This window comes from Oncorhynchus keta, chromosome 37, assembly GCF_023373465.1.
Source record: "Oncorhynchus keta strain PuntledgeMale-10-30-2019 chromosome 37, Oket_V2, whole genome shotgun sequence".
In the NCBI taxonomy this organism is placed as follows: Eukaryota; Metazoa; Chordata; class Actinopteri; order Salmoniformes; family Salmonidae; genus Oncorhynchus; species Oncorhynchus keta.
Genome location: NC_068457.1, coordinates 22,298,540 through 22,315,972, shown reverse-complemented (window position 1 = coordinate 22,315,972; position 17,433 = coordinate 22,298,540). Strand labels below are relative to the sequence as shown.

Below are 17,433 nucleotides of genomic sequence, written 5' to 3'. Positions count from 1 at the left end.
AATCTGGTTACCTATAACTAACAAACATAGTTATGTTTTAGCGTTTTTACATATTTATTCACTTATTTCCGGATATCTTCAGAACTACCCACAAAGGTGCTACCTATCTAGTTCCAGCTGGCTATCGTTAGCTACTAGCCATGCTAGCATGGTATTACATTCCAAACCAAGTGTTGGCGAGCTACTATGTACATCCATGAAGAAGAAACTATAAACATCCTCGTCTCCTGTGCGTTTGGTATTCGAGCGAGTGTCGTAGTTTTCCGTCATTTGTAGCTAGTGCAGTAATATACGCGTAGTGCAGTAATACACGCGTAGTGCAGTAATACCCACAAGGACGGGGTTACGACTCATTTGTGGCCCAAAAATGAGAAGCAACCTTTTAACCAGTGTGTCTGGTTGACGTGAACAGATTGGAGTATGGGAACTGTGCGTACCTCTACTGTATCCAGTGCTCATTTCTCCCCGGAGGACTACGATGGCAGGATTCAATTTGAGACTGACTGAAACCAGGTGCTGTGCCGAGCGTGAATGTGAAGCCTGCAACATCTATTTCCTACCGACCTACTGGTACATTGCAAGTGTGTACAGTATCCGTCAAAAGTTTGGACTCATTCAAGTGTTTTTCTTAATTTCTACTATTTTCTACATTGTAGAATAATAGTGAAGACATCAAAACGATGAAATAACACATATGGAATCATGTAGTAACCATAAACGTATTAAACAAATCATAATATATTTTATATTTGAGATTCTTCAAAGTAGCCACCCTTTGCCTTGATGACAGCTTTGCACACTTTTGGCATTCTCTCAACCAGCTTCATGCACCTGGAATGCATTTCAATGAACAGGTGTGCCTTGTTAAAAGTACATTTGTGGAATTTCTTTCCTTCTTAATGCATTTGAGCCAATCAGTTGTGTTGTGACAAGGTAGGGTTGGTATCCAGTAGATAGCCCTATTTGGTAAAAGAGTAAGTCCATATTATGGCAAGAACAGCTCAAATAAGCAAAGAGAAACGATAGTCATTACTTTAAAACATGAAGGTCAGTCAATACATAACATTTCAAGAACTTTGAAAGTTTCTATAAGCGCAGTCGCAAAAACCATCAAGCGCTGATGAAGTAACTGGCTCTCATGAGGACCACCACAGGAAAGGAAGACCCAGAGTTAACTCTACTGCAGAGGATAAGTTCATCAGAGTTAACTGCCTCAGAAATTGCAGCCTAAATAAACGCTTCACAGAGTTCATGTAACAGACACATCTCAACATCAACTGTTCAGAGGAGACTGCATGAATCAGGCCTTCATGGTCGATTTGATGCAAAGAAACCACTACTAATGGACACCAATAAGAAGAGACTTGCTTGGACCAAGAAACATGAGCAATGGACATTAGACCGGTGGAAATCTGTCCTTTGGTCTTATGAGTACAAATTTCAGATTTTTGGTTCCAACTGCCGTGTCTTTGTGAGACGCAGAGTAGGTGAACGGATGATCTCCGCATTTGTGATCCCACCATAAATCATGGAGGAGGTGGTGTGATGGTGTGGGGTGCTTTGCTGGTGACACTGATTTATTTAGAATTCAAGGCACACTTAACTAGCATGGCAACCACAGCATTCTGCAGCAATAAGCCCAAACCAGATGGGGTGGCGTAACGGGACCATCATTTGTTTTTCAACAGGACAATGACCCAACACACCTCCAGGCTGTGTAAGGGCTATTTGACCAAGAAGGACAGTGATGAAGTGCTGCATCAGATGACCTGGCCTTCACAATCAACCGACCTCAACCCAATTGAGATTAGTTGGTCCGCAAAGTGAAGAAAAAACAGCCAACAAGTGCACAGCACATGTGGGAACTCCTTCAAGACGGTTGGAAAAGCATTCCAGGTGAAGCTGGTTGAGAGAACACCAAGAGTGTGAAAAGCTGCTTTGAAGAATCTAAAATATATTTAGATTTAACACTTTTTTGGTTACTACATGATTCCACATGTGTTATTTCATAGTTTGTGTCTTCACTATTATTCTACAATGTAAAAAAATAGTCCAAATAAAATAAAACACTTGAATGATAGGTGTGTCCAAACTTTTGACTGGTACTGTATTTATCTATAGTGTATCTGACTATCCCTTCTGAAGGCCTCTCCTTGGTTCTTCTTTGACTATTGTAGCTCCGCTTGTTGTTGTGTTCTGTGGGTTCCTGCCTGTGACTAGTTGTTTTCTGGCTTACTCAGCTATGTCAACCGTGGTGGTTGGCTAGCTAGGCTAGTAGGCTAAAATAATTAACTTTAGTTGGCTGGCTTAGATAACTGCATATACCGGTAACATTATTTGATAACTAGTTAGATGGTGTTATGTATTTCCTAAACGTTGATTTACTTTAATGTAGCTGTAAGCTAGGTGATTATAGCAACTGTCTGACTTACCCAGTGCTAATGTAACATTAGCAAGCTAGTAGTGCTAACGTTAGCAGGCTAGTTGGCTATCAACCTTGCAAGATGATTTGTTACAATAAATTCATAAAGTATTTGCTGCAAATTAAATTGAAACCAGTAGTCATGACTATAAATGATTTGGTTTAATCTGAAGTTATACGTCACACCCCGCAAATGTTTTTTTAATTAAATTACTTCTGCATTCTTATCAGTTTTAGTACACATAACGTTTCTCCTCCAAGAAAGCCGGATTGCTTTCCTCTTAGCTTTGTGTGACAGACAGACCTTAAAAAACACACATTGTAAAGACAACGGTCGACATTCAGTCACAGAATGAAAGACAGACAGGTAATGTGTTAGTCTCCTACCTGTGGGGATGTGGTTGAGGGCAGACGTCTTCAGGACATCCAGCTGCTGCTCCTTGCCCAGGAGTCCTTCTGTGGGAGAGGGAGAGAACTCCGCTTCAAATATGGTCCGCAACATCGAGATAACCCTCCCGCAATCAACCGACAACCGACCGAACTACACCTCTCTGAGAGGGAGCCACCGCGGCATCGAGGCAAACAGCTTAACGGAGCAACCGTCGCTTCGCTATGGACCCAGAGAGCCTGAATCGCCTGGAAACAGCAGAGAATCTACGCTGGGAACTCATGCTGAGATGCCAGGGGTTCTCTGCCCTGAAGAAAGCTTAGTGTAATGGCACCGTTCATTCATCAGACAGTGTGTGTGTGTGTAGGCTGGTTGTTGGGCTCAGCTGAAACTGGCTGTGCTCAGCATAGCAAGTGTGGGAGAAAGGGATGGAGAGAGAAGGGGAGAGGGTGGGAGAGAAAATGAGGAGGGGAAAGGTAAAAATAACACTCCCTTTGGGTACAGCGAGCACACACACACACACACACACACACACCTAGCTGTGTGCCCATGCCTCTCTCCCGTCTGTGTACGTAGGCACCGAAGCTGAAAGTATAGTGGCAACATGAAAAGGCTTTTGTACCAGCCGAGCCCTGGGAAGACAGGGCTATAAATAGACCAACCAGAGGAGAGGAGGGGGAGACGGAGGGGAAACTGGGTAGGGGCTGAGATGAAGAGAAAAGGAGGGGGAGGGAACAGGGGCTATAGAGAAAATAATCAACAAGAAAAAAGGAGGGAAAGGAAAGAATCAGGGAAACGAGAGGCTACGATATTAGAGAGATCAGAGAGCATAATGACATGGCCAGGAGCAACAAAACACCTCAGAAAAGGACATGGCCGACAGATGCAAAAACTAAAAACAAATCTCCCCTCACAAACACAAACACACGTTTGCTGTCCAGATAAGCACACTTGGCAGTGGCGTACATAATGTTGCATCAAGCCATTAAGATGCTTTGCTTTCTTTCATTTCTTTAAAAACAGACGGGCGTCGAAAACAAAATGTGGGTTCCCTTCGGGGGAAAGAAACAGGAAAACAGGCTAGCGTCTTGCTGTGTTTGGTCTATTTCTGGAGCTCTCCCTGGACCAGACACACACAGAGGTTTAATTAGCTACGGGCCTTGGGCTATACCATGCAGTACTAACTCAACCGTCTGTGCGCGCGTGGGGGGGGCGTATATTCTCAGCTCTAGCTTTAGGAGCCGTCTGTATGTCTGCTTCACCTTTCAGATCAGGGAGGATGAGGCAAAACATGGTGCAAAAGAGGCCATTTATGACAAATAACAATGTGATCAAAGCCTTCTAGAGTTTTTTACCTTCAGAGTTACAGTGAGCAGTCCAGGTGTGGCCAGTGAGAGAGTGAGAGAGAGGACAGATGGCAGACCCACACTTTACCTCTCAGATGACCCAGATTGACATCCACTGTTTATAGGACTACACACACAGACACACGCCGTTAATACACAAAGACACACTGCTAACACACACAGACATACACACACCGCTAACACACACACACACACACACTGCTAACACACTGCTAACACACACACTGCTAATACACACAGACACACTGCTAACACACACAGACACACTGCTAACACACACAGACACACTGCTAACACACACAGACACACTGCTAACACACACAGACACACACACACACCGCTAACACACACAGACACACTGCTAACACACACACTGCTAATACACACAGACCAATGTCAGATGATATCTCCGCAAATCACACCCAAATGATCCAGCTCCCTGCAGCCAGACTTTGCTATGGAAATTAGGTGTGTGTGTGTGTTACAGGTCGACCATGTAGAATTGTTAGCATCGCTACTAGAGTGAAGGGCCTGTTTTGCATGGCTGTGTGCTGAGGTTCAGGTAATGACGACACCTGTGTCTGTCTGCAGCCTGTAATGGTACAGCAGCTGAGGGTTATACCAGCCCACTCTGTGGGCTGTAGTTAGACACACAGAGAGACTCTCACTGGAAACCACAGCTGATACCTGAGACAGACAGACACACTATAAGTGGAAGGAGGGAGATGAAGGTAAAGGAACAAACCTCCCCACCCCCTCCCTTCCAGCCCTGAACCAGGGGCTTTCCCTACTGCACCTCAAGAGGGCGCTCTGGTCAGGGTATCAGTCTGTGGAGGTGGTGACTGTTCTTCAACACTAGTCCTGAGAACCTGACAGGGTGTGCAGGCTTTTGTTCCAGCAAAGCACTAACACTCATGATTCAAGAAATCAATTGTTCATCAAGACCTTCCACATGAAAAGCACCACAACTCCATGCTGTGCAGAATAAATATGAACACAAGTGTGTGTGTGTGTGTGTGTGTGTGTACGCGCTTGGGTGTGTGTAGATGTGGGTGTGCATGGGTGTGTAGGGGTGTGTGTGCATGGGTGGAACTGCTGGCAGGGGTTCTATTAAATGATGTGCAGCCCGTTAAAGCAGAATTAAACCATGTGTAAAATAGTTTAAAACAGTAGTTTAAATACTGATGGGAGGCCAGAGAGCGATCAACGAGACCAACGGGTCAGTACCGTAGTCTAACTAGACCAAACTGTTCGTACCGTAGTCTAACTAGACCAAACTGTTCGTACCGTAGTCTAACTAGACCAAACTGTTCGTACCGTAGTCTCTAACTAGACCAAACTGTTCGTACCGTAGTCTCTAACTAGACCAAACTGTTTGTACCGTAGTCTCTAACTAGACCAAACTGTTTGTACCGTAGTCTCTAACTAGACCAAACTGTTTGTACCGTAGTCTCTAACTAGACCAAACTGTTCGTACCGTAGTCTCTAACTAGACCAAACTGTTCGTACCGTAGTCTCTAACTAGACCAAACTGTTAGTACCGTAGTCTCTAACTAGACCAAACTGTTCGTACCGTAGTCTCTAACTAGACCAAACTGGTAGACCAAACTGTTCGCACAGTACCGTAGTCTCTAACTAGACCAAACTGTTCGTACCGTAGTCTCTAACTAGACCAAACTGTTAGTCTCTAACTAGACCAAACCGTAGTCTAACTAACTAGACCAAACTGTTCGTACCGTAGTCTCTAACTAGACCAAACTGTTCGTACCGTAGTCTCTAACTAGACCAAACTGGTAGTACCGTAGTCTCTAACTAGACCAAACTGTTCGTACCGTAGTCTCTAACTAGACCAAACTGTTCGTACCGTAGTCTAACTAGACCAAACTGTTCGTACCGTAGTCTAACTAGACCAAACTGTTCGTACCGTAGTCTAACTAGACCAAACTGTTCGTACCGTAGTCTAACTAGACCAAACTGATAGTACCGTAGTCTAACTAGACCAAGCGGGTAGTACCGTAGTCTAACTAGACCAAGCGGGTAGTACCGTAGTCTAACTAGACCAAACGGGTAGTACCGTAGTCTCTAACTAGACCAAACGGGTAGTACCGTAGTCTCTAACTAGACCAAACTGTTAGTACCGTAGTCTAACTAGACCAAACTGTTCGTACCGTAGTCTAACTAGACCAAAAACTGTTAGACCAAACTGGTAGTACCGTAGTCTAACTAGACCAAACTGTTCGTCTCTAACTAGACCGTAGTAGTCTCTAACTAGACCAAACTGGTAGTACCGTAGTCTAACTAGACCAAACTGGTCAGTACCGTAGTCTAACTAGACCAAACGGGTAGTCTCTAACTAGACCAAACCGTAGTCTCTAACTAGACAAACAAACTAGTCTCTAACTAGACCAAACTGTTAACCGTAGTCTCTAACTAGACCAAACTGTTCGTAGTCTCTAACTAGACCAAACTGTTCGTAGTACCGTGGTCTCTAACTAGACCAAAAACTGTCTCTAACTAGACCAAACGTACCGTAGTCTAACTAGACCAAACTGTCTAACTAGACCAAACCGTAGTACCGTAGTCTAACTAGACCAAACTGTTCGTAGACCAAACCGTAGTCTAACTAGACCAAACTGTTCGTACCGTAGTCTAACTAGACCAAACTGTTCGTACCGTAGTCTAACTAGACCAAACTGTTCGTACCGTAGTCTAACTAGACCAAACGGGTAGTACCGTAGTCTAACTAGACCAAACGGGTAGTACCGTAGTCTAACTAGACCAAACGGGTAGTACCGTAGTCTAACTAGACCAAACGGGTAGTACCGTAGTCTAACTAGACCAAACGGGTAGTACCGTAGTCTCTAACTAGACCAAACGGGTAGTACCGTAGTCTCTAACTAGACCAAACGGGTAGTACCGTAGTCTCTAACTAGACCAAACGGGTAGTACCGTAGTCTCTAACTAGACCAAACTGGTAGTACCGTAGTCTAACTAGACCAAACTGTTAGTACCGTAGTCTAACTAGACCAAACTGTTAGTACCGTAGTCTAACTAGACCAAACTGGTAGTACCGTAGTCTAACTAGACCAAACTGTTAGTACCGTAGTCTAACTAGACCAAACTGGTAGTACCGTAGTCTCTAACTAGACCAAACTGGTAGTACCGTAGTCTAACTAGACCAAACTGGTAGTACTGTAGACTCGAACTAGACCAAACTGTTAGTACCGTAGTCTAACTAGACCAAACTGTTCGTACCGTAGTCTAACTCGACCAAACTGTTCGTACCGTAGTCTAACTAGACCAAAACGGGTAGTACCGTAGTCTAACTAGACCAAACTGTTCGTACCGTAGTCTAACTCGACCAAACTGTTCGTACCGTAGTCTAACTAGACCAAAACGGGTAGTACCGTAGTCTAACTAGACCAAACTGTTAATACCGTAGTCTAACTAGACCAAACTGGTAGTACCGTAGTCTAACTAGACCAAACTGGTAGTAACGTAGTCTAACTAGACCAAACTGGTAGTAACGTAGTCTAACTAGACCAAACTGTTAATACCGTAGTCTCTAACTTGACCAAACTGTTAGTACCGTAGTCTAACTAGACCAAACTGGTAGTAACGTAGTCTACCTAGACCAAACTGTTCGTACCGTAGTCTAACTAGACCAAACTGTTCGTACCGTAGTCTAACTAGACCAAACTGGTAGTAACGTAGTCTAACTAGACCAAACTGTTAGTACCGTAGTCTAATTAGACAAAACTGGTAGTACTGTAGTCTAACTAGACCAAACTGGTAGTATACTGTAGTCTAACTAGACCAAACTGTCTGCAGTCTCACACATGGGAGGCCACAGCCACACTGTCCACGGTTGTGTTTCTTCCCATGGGAAAATAGACTGCTATGGGATGTGTGTTTTACAATAAGTTGGTACTCATTAGGAACAGGACGGTACCAGTATGGTGATACTCGGTAGTATCGTGGCCAGGAAACAAAACACACAGTGGATTTAACTTCTTTAGAAAACAGCCCTAATGTTGGAAACAAACATCATTATGTTGTCATCAAGAGTAACATTGTCCAATTTACAGCACACAATGTTTCACATACAGCAGTTATTCATCTGTTGATCTGTTCGCAATACGAGTATCATCACACCTCATGTACCCATTTGCAGTCCACGTTCATGCCCGCTCATTAGTAAATCGCTCTCTCACACACACACACACACACACACACACACACACACACACACACACACACACACACACACAGGAAGGATGCTCCTGTCTCATTACACTGGTTGCACTTCCCCTCCCCGCTGTGTGTACCATGGAGAGATCACACACAGAGGAACAATACCATCAACCAGACAGGCCTCTCCTTAGGAGACACTTCCTCTAGGGCCATCCCATTTACTTCCTGGGGTCAGCATCTGACGTCATAGCAACATGCCCACAATCAGCGACCCCTGACTTCTGGGGCAGGCTCTGACGTCCTGTCATAAAGAGAGACCCGTTCTGTGAACAGAGGCGACCTTTAGGTTCCCGTTCACACTGGGAGGAAGAGCAGAGAAAGATTGTGACGGTGATGAGTGGAGGAGTAGGCATGTATCCCTCTGTTTCCCAGCATCACAGAAGCCATTTGACATGGCATAGCATGGTTAGATAACATGTGACCTATATCCAATGCATATGAATGATTTAAGGAAAATGGCTCATGTTAATTGAGGAGAAAAGTGAACAGATGTCATTGAAAAGTGTGGCCTTGGAAGACTGGCTCTAACTCTACACGCTAGGCTTGGTTTGAAAAGACCAACTTTGGTTTGACGATCAGAGAAGGGAAGTTTCCTAGTAAATAAGCCCATCATTAACCTCACACTTCCAGAACCACCAGAACTCAAGAGGCACGAGCCTTGCAATGCCACTAAGAACCTCCTAGATTCATGTCAGTCGGGCTTATAAGAGATACCCGACAATGAACAAGGAAAACATTGATAAAAAAGTTAGCACTTCAACCAATCGCGCATCCAGCCATCCATCCAGCCAGTCATCCATTCCACTCACATCCCAGACTAACTTGATATCGTCGTCCTCCTCCCCTTGCCTGTCCCTCGGAGACAAACAATGACAGGCCGTGTCAAAAGCCAGAATAGGTTTGCTTTCGTCTGTGTAAACTGTAATTGCGTCTGGCAGTACACCCTGTATCCGGTTTCTCTCTGTGTGGAGTTAGGGACATAAAGGCCTCGGGCGGCTCGGACACACAAAGAGACTCTTTCCTCTCATTATCTCCTTTCCCCCGCCACTGTCTCTAGCCTAATACCAATTAAAAACAGAGCTGAGGAACAGGCAGAGGGACAAGGCCCCAGTATGGAGCCCATAATGGGGTGTTTGTTTAAGGGGGACGGGACGCTCAGTGGAGCCTTATTCTGGACAGTCAGGTTGGATGGTAGGGTCCAGGGCGGTTTCACCCAGGCAGGACATAACCCCTGGTCCTGGATGTGTTGGGCTGGGGGAGGCTAGAGTGGACCAGGCCAAAGCAGGCCTAAGCCAATTCTTGGTGAGGGAGAGGACAATCTGTCAGAAGTTATTGTCAATGGTCATTGGGTGCAATGAGGACATTTGGCAAGAGAAGCTGAAGATGTGCATTTTGACAGAAAAAAATCTGGTTGGACACTTACCAGTACGTACAAATGCACACGCACGCACCCAATGTAACAATGGTTCAGTTTCTGAGATGCTGGCACGGCCATTCCTCAGTTACATCCCAGACTATACCACCTGTCCGAGTACAGCAGGGCCCTCTGTCTGTCCCAACCCACACCCCTCTCCCGGGACTGAATGACCTCACCCAACCACATCACCCTGTCAACGGTGTAACATGTTTATGTTATTCTACGTATACATATTCTCTGTCTTCACCTGTCTCAAGGGCAGACAAGGTGCCATCAGCACTAGACATCCATCAACACACCTGGGCTCACACTGATAAGAAAGAGATGTGTGTCTACAGGGGTTTGACAGAGAGAGAACCATCTCTCCTCTACGGTCCATGCTGTTGAAAGCTGTTGAGTTGCATTGACAACAGTTGCTAACAGAAGAGTGTTTCTGTCATGTAGCCTTGTGTTCAGTTTTCTTGTTGTTTGTTCCATTTATAAGTCTGCTCTGCAGCACATGGCAGCAGCCACTGACAACTGCTCCATCATGCAGAAAATACACACACACACACACACACACACAAAGAAACCAGCAACAATGGTTGTTTGTTCACCATGCATTCAATCACGTGTGTTGCTATAAATAGCCCATGGATAAGTGAATGGCTCTCATGTGCAGAGTGGGAGTGATTTGAACCCCTTCATCTCTAGTTGGATTGGATAGTGTGTGGTTTAACCCCTTCACCTCTAGTTGGATTGGATAGTGTGTGGTTTAACCCCTTCACCTCTAGTTGTATTGGATAGTGTGTGGTTTAACCCCTTCACCACTAGTTGGATTGGATAGTGTGTGGTTTAACCCCTTCACCTCTAGTTGTATTGGATAGTGTGTGGTTTAACCCCTTCACCTCTAGTTGGATTGGATAGTGTGTGGTTTAACCCCTTCACCACTAGTTGGATTGGATAGTGTGTGGTTTAACCCCTTCACCTCTAGTTGGATTGGATAGTGTGTGGTTTAACCCCTTCACCTCTAGTTGGATTGGATAGTGTGTGGTTTAACCCCTTCACCTCTAGTTGATTGGATAGTGTGTGGTTTAACCCTTCACCTCTAGTTGGATTGGATAGTGTGTGGTTTAACCCCTTCACCTCTAGTTGGATTGGATAGTGTGTGGTTTAACCCCTTCACCTCTAGTTGGATTGGATAGTGTGTGGTTTAACCCTTCACCTCTAGTTGGATTGGATAGTGTGTGGTCTAACCCCTTCACCTCTAGTTGGATTGGATAGTGTGTGGTTTAACCCCTTCACCTCTAGTTGGATTGGATAGTGTGTGGTTTAACCCCTTCACCTCTAGTTGGATTGGATAGTGTGTGGTTTAACCCCTTCACCTCTAGTTGGATTGGATAGTGTGTGGTTTAACCCCTTCACCTCTAGTTGGATTGGATAGTGTGTGGTTTAACCCCTTCACCTCTAGTTGGATTGGATAGTGTGTGGTTTAACCCCTTCACCTCTAGTTGGATTGGATAGTGTGTGGTGGGAGGAGAAAGATCTTAATAATGGACAAAGAGGGGATGACAGGAGGGTAAGGAGACAAAAACAGTGTTTCGCCATCACACATGCACACTTGCTCTCGTGAAAACACACACACACACACGCTCACATTTAGACACACATGGTCAGTCTACTAGTTTCACCACTTATTCTCTGAGGAAGAAGATAACATGAAGATCAAACCCTCTGTAGTCTAGACCAGTCTACTCTGATCTGAAGCAGTAAGCCACAACCAGGTGTGCTGCTGTTCACCATATGCCTCATATCAGTGAGCCTATCAGCACCTTAAAGTTGTATAATACTAGAAACCATTTCCTCTTCGAACCCACATCAACAGGAGCCTTGCACTGGAGGACAAGGAGTAGCACGTTAAGTTCACTGGTTCAACCACATAAAACCCCCATAGAAACAGAGATAGGAGAGAATTGAATTACAGTAGGTTAAAGTCCTTTGTCGACGTGAATACACTGGACCAGCTTCACTTATCATCTGCTTGGCCAAAGATGTATTGGCTCAAAAAACGACATCTTTCCCAGGAAAAGATCAAGCTCAAAAAAAGCCACCGCCCAATCACTTACCGACCGTGCCTCTGCTCTGAATGGAACAGTGTGTGTGTCATGACTCAGTGCCGGGCCAGCTCTAGCTATGGTAAACATGTTTGCGGTGGTTCCAGGAAACCCTTAGAATCACTGAGTGGGATAACGTAAAACCTTGCCGGCTAGAGCCCACTGCTATCATTTCCCAACACTATCAATGTGCTGCTTCCTACTCTGCTGAAATATTAAGCCTATTTATGAGGCCCGATGGGATACTCGTTCAATATCTCTTCACGACCGCAAAAACAACGTTAGTCTGTGTGCTTCGACATTACGTTCAGTAGATGGTCAAGCAATCTCTGCACTGCAGGCATCCAACTGTTCCACGAGGAAGCTCTAAAACCTAGGAACAACACAGGATGTAAGGGCTAGGGCAGGGGTATAACTCTGTACCAGATTAGAGGGAAACCATGACAATATGCAGTGGAACTAGCGTCGAGGTCCAGAGTTGAGTTTGAAAGGCTTAGGGCCTATATTTTCTGAATGCGCGTGCATGCTTGCTTTGTGTATGACGAGTATTCAGACTTTTGTCAAAGTAAATCATTAGAAGAAGACAAATCTCCGATATGTTCTTCCTAACAAATGGAAGAATGGAGGAAGAGAAAACTAATGGGACAGCTACAGAGCTACGGGAGTGACACACCCACACAGTGCTGTGATTGTGAGCAAGCAGGTCTCTTATCTACCGCAGCTAAACTGACAGGCACTGCACAGGGAAGCCCGAGCAGTCACTGCATCGCCATGGGAACTTATGATAAGCGTGCCTGTCTGACCAGTGACCACAACCACAGAGGGGCCGCCGCCGAGGATCATGGGAAAACCACAGGGGCGTGACGGAGAAGACTGACAGGTCCTGGCAGAGAACCACTGGGCTGTTTTTTATGTGGGAAAAACTGCAGCAACAGTCTGAAATACCTGGTAACCCCACTGTTTACACTAGGCCTGCAGATCCATTTCAGAGGCCTGCAGATCCATGTCAGAGGCCTGCAGATCCATTTCAGAGGCCTGCAGAACCATTTAAGAGGCCTGCAGAACCATTTAAGAGGCCTGCAGAACCATTTCAGAGGCCTGCAGAACCATTTCAGAGGCCTGCAGAACCATTTCAGAGGCCTGCAGATCCATTTCAGAGGCCTACAGATACATGTCAGAGACCTACATGTCATATTCAGCTGTGTGAAGGTGTGCTCACCATGTGTATTTGTAGCTCTAGTCTAACGAGGATCTACAAATCACGTTGTTGAATGGGTATGGACTGACTTTTAATGTGAGGACACACAAATGGATCTCTGTGTCACTCGTCACCGTCTGCATCAGCTGATGGTCACCAGGCCAGGCTAAGCAGCAGTGCATATTGTTAACTATTTTTTTGTTATTGAAAGATGCTTAGTGCTACATTCAACAAAACTAGGCTACTGTAGCCTGTGTGCGTTAGCGCAAGCGCAATGTTGAGCAGATGTCAACGGGTAATATGCTAAGCTCTCCGAGCAGATAATCACTGCTATGCAAACAGTCATATTTGTTCTCAGATATACGCTCATACAGACTGCACAGTGAACCAACTATCTGGCTGATCCTATTCCTGAGAACTAGCCTATCGCCCAACTTGTAGAGAAATCGGGGGGAGGGGTTCTTAGAAAAGATTTAGAGGAAGTATAACATTTAAACTGAAGAGCCTGCAATTCCACAAATGATCGACAAAAAGCAGTTATAGAAGTTTGATCAAATCAAAATGTTATTTGTCACAAGAGCCGAACACAACAGGTGAAATGCTTACTTTACAAGCCCTTTAACCAACAATGCAGTTCAGAAAAAAAGTGTTCAGAAAGTATTTACTCAAATAAACGGAAGTAAAAAAGCCGCTGGAAGTAAAGCTGATAATGGAGTCATAATGCCATGCAGATCATAGACATGGGAACAATCACACACATCTACAGTAGTTCAGTTTAAACTGAAAGAAGAATGGAGAGAGAAAAATAAAGGGTTGGTATCACACCATACTCAGAGAAAAGGATGGAGAATCTCCAACAAGCATTAGGCTGGATTTAAAACTCTAAGTGTTGAGGCTAACTAATCCAGGCATCAACTAACGATGTAATGTGCTTACTTTGGCTTGGCTTCAGCTCGGCTGGGGAGTGGGGACTACCTAGTATGGTGTAGGCCTACCTCGAGGTTTCTCACAACTTAGGACAATCCTATATGGCACCCTATTCCCTATATAGCGACTGTCAAAAGCTAGTGCACTAGGCAACTGGGTGCCACTTCGTACGCAGACCAGTATGTATTTAGGTCAAATTTAAACATCATGGCCGCCACATGAATTAAGTCCAACTAACAAGACTCTTGAAATAAAATGGCCGATATCATAATATTTGAAGTACTCCAGGTACTGTAAGCCTGCCTTGGGCTCCTAGCAGATGTGGTATAGGTGTGATTCCTGTATGTAATGGAGTCTTAAAAGGAAGCCTGGGTAAGGCAAAAAATGTCATAAATATGCCAACTTTGATGAATTGTTTCTCAATTATGCTTTTATATACAAATGTCAAATATATGTCAGCAATCCTTCCTCCAAAGGACCATCCTATGAATACAATTTTGAGAAAATCATGATATTTTCTTGTCCTGGTATCGTCAGGAATAATTCATAAGATATACTTTATGGCTAGAGGGGTTACCTCAGCCTTCTCAGGGGCCCACCAGATGTTACCTGGGCGAGGATATTTATAGTGCACACATCCCCCAGTGTGTTAGGTAAACACGGCCAATCGCACCATCCACAACAGTAGAGACCTTTAGTTAGCCTACCTCTTTGTCATGGACGCAATTTGACGAACACAGGCGGAAGAGTAGGACACTTCACAGCATCATACTGTATATTCAATCATGTGCACAAATGACATTATCTACAGGACAAGCCAAAGAAACAGAAAAGAACCACAAATATTATTTTGAGTGAGTCCACGTCATGGATTGTTATTGACTTGAATAAGATTTGACAGGGAGGTATTCTGAGATGGTACAGCTATACAAAGCACACATTAGGTCTACGTGAGATGGATCCAGTGAGCATGGTAAAGGGCTTACCTTGGTGAGTGTGTGATGTCATTGTTGACAGGATGGTCCTCGGAGAATCCACAGTGAAGTTTTAAAATATACGGCCTGGAGAGGTGGAGGACGGGACAGGTGGAGTGTGTGTGGGTCGGGTGGGTTAGTGTGTGTGTGTGTGTGTGTGTGTGTGTGTGTGTGTGTGTGTGTAGGGAAGGGGGCTGGTCTGATGTGTACCAAGATCAGGGCCACAGTACTCCTCAGCAGGAAACACAATCACCCGCAAGTGTCTTCACTGGTCAGCAACAGGAAGCACAATCACCCACAAGTGTCTTCACTGGTCAGCAACAGGAAGCACAATCACCCACAAGTGTCTTCACTGGTCAGCAACAGGAAGCACAATCACCCACAAGTGTCTTCACTGGTCAGCAACAGGAAGCACAATCACCCACAAGTGTCTTCACTGGTCAGCAACAGGAAGCACAATCACCCACAAGTGTCTTCACTGGTCAGCAACAGGAAACAGCCCTCCACCAGACAACCTACTATTCAGGTAATCCAATCAGAGACACCCGCTCACTTGTACCAGCCTTTCAAAGAGAAAGAGAGAGAGAGAGAGAGAGAGAGGGGCAGTAAGTCAGGATGACGCATCAGCAACATAAATCTGAGCTGGATTCAGAAACAATCATTATTCATTCTGAATCCCCCTACATTAACACATCATTAAGTGTACAGATGGAACGAATACCCACAACAAACACAGACTACTAGACCACCCATCATGTGTAGGGCTAAGCTAATGGCCTGGAGGTAGGGAGGGAGGATGTGTGTTGAGAGAGGTGGGGGGGGGGGGGGGTTGTGGTAAGGGCTTCTCAAGACAGAGGGGCAGAATGTGGAGCTGCGGGACAAACCTCCAAAAGTCGGTCACGGCTGGCACACATTCACGCTTTGTGATGGAAAGGGGTTTGTGTGCGTGTCTGTGTAGAGGAGGGGGTAAACCCCTGGGGCGCTATGCCCCTGCACTCTCTCTCTATGGGCTTTGCTTGGTGGGGGTGTGTGTGTGTGTGTGTGCCCACGCTTGTCTGGCCCCATTGTCCCCAAACTGGTTGTGTGATACAGGGTGACAGATTTGGAGAGACAGTCCCTCGAGCTCAGAGAAAGAGACCCAGGGCATATAGCTCTACGACCAATCTACAACATTTTGTTACTTCTCTTCAGTAACGTTACCTGGTACATTTTTAACACGATACATCTACACACTTTAATTATGTATACATTTGGCATGAATGGCATGAATGTAAAAACAAAAACTGCTTTCTAATGAATAAATAAAACGTAGGAATACTAAAATATTCAGTAGGATGTTGTACTAAAACACAATAGCTAAAAGACGGAGTGTCTTTCGCGCTCGCTGACCACAATTTTACCAGCACGCCCCCCATTCACAAAAAAAGGTTGACGCATACAGCTACTTCACCACCGCCCATTGACAGACACAACTGACTTTCCCAGTCATTATTCCTTTAACATTGCGTAGCATTACGATCTAGAACGATACAAAAAAATACTGATACACTATCCCTATCAACATGTATGTGTAGCACTATCCACCGCCATGTTCTAAAAATAGAACACAGGAACAAATCAAGGCACGTCAGAGACTGTGCGTAGCTAAATATGTAGCGCGCCAGATAAGCATTTAGCGATCTAACGTACATATTCTTCCCGCATGCAGCACGTCGGACAATAATAATAAGCACTCTTTCTATATCCAACATATTGTGCTAATTATTTTTTTTTTGTAAGAATAAGTGTATTATTAGCGCGAGCAGCTCAACTGGAAACTTCAGGCAGCAGACATTGTTTTGATAGGATTGTCCCCGCGCCCGAAATCGATGCATCATTGCCTAAGAAACATCCTGAATATTTTCGCACTTCAACGAGCTAAATTCGTCGAAAAGATAAACGATATGCTCACCTAGAAGCTCCAAGAGGCGGCCCTGTCCCGAGAAAGATGCAGAATAAATATGTTGACTTTATCACTAGGGAAGTCTACTGGCGAAATAATCATTTTCTGACAGATTCCGCCATACTTGATTTTGGTTACGGAGTCACGTGTCGCGTCCCTACATTTATCCAAGTATTGAGAGGCGTGGTTTGCTATCAATATCACATTGTTACAATGTTGCAGCTGTGATAGCAATAGTGAGAATTTAGAACTGTCCAAATGATATATTTAATTGGTTAATATCTTTAATGTTATGGATTCACTACTTAGTGAGCCTACTTACCATAATGGCCTACTTGTGTTATGGGCTGATACAAGAAAGGGCGTGTCGTGTGCCATTGACTGCGTATTGTTATGGTGCAAAAATAGCTGGGCCCCTACATATCATCTATTGATCTGTGGAATTGTAGCC

At 44.7% G+C, this 17,433-nt stretch overlaps 1 protein-coding gene across 2 annotated transcripts in view; it reads right to left on the bottom strand.

Annotated features, from left to right (window-relative positions):
• The window catches only part of LOC118363211 (histone deacetylase 4-like), a 64,947-nt gene extending 47,813 nt beyond the window's left edge, over window positions 1-17,134 (bottom strand). Inside the window, exons 1-3 of one of the 2 annotated variants that reach the window (XM_052499736.1) lie at window positions 16,992-17,134; window positions 15,053-15,603; window positions 2,810-2,878 (exon numbers count right to left, since the gene is read on the bottom strand). In XM_052499736.1, the coding sequence (XP_052355696.1) occupies window positions 2,810-2,878; window positions 15,053-15,074 (91 nt within the window). In that variant the 5' untranslated portion in view covers window positions 15,075-15,603; window positions 16,992-17,134. The remainder of the gene's footprint in view (window positions 1-2,809; window positions 2,879-15,052; window positions 15,604-16,991) is intronic. The other variant, XM_052499738.1, reaches the window with a different exon arrangement.
• Between the last annotated feature and the right edge of the window lie 299 nt (window positions 17,135-17,433).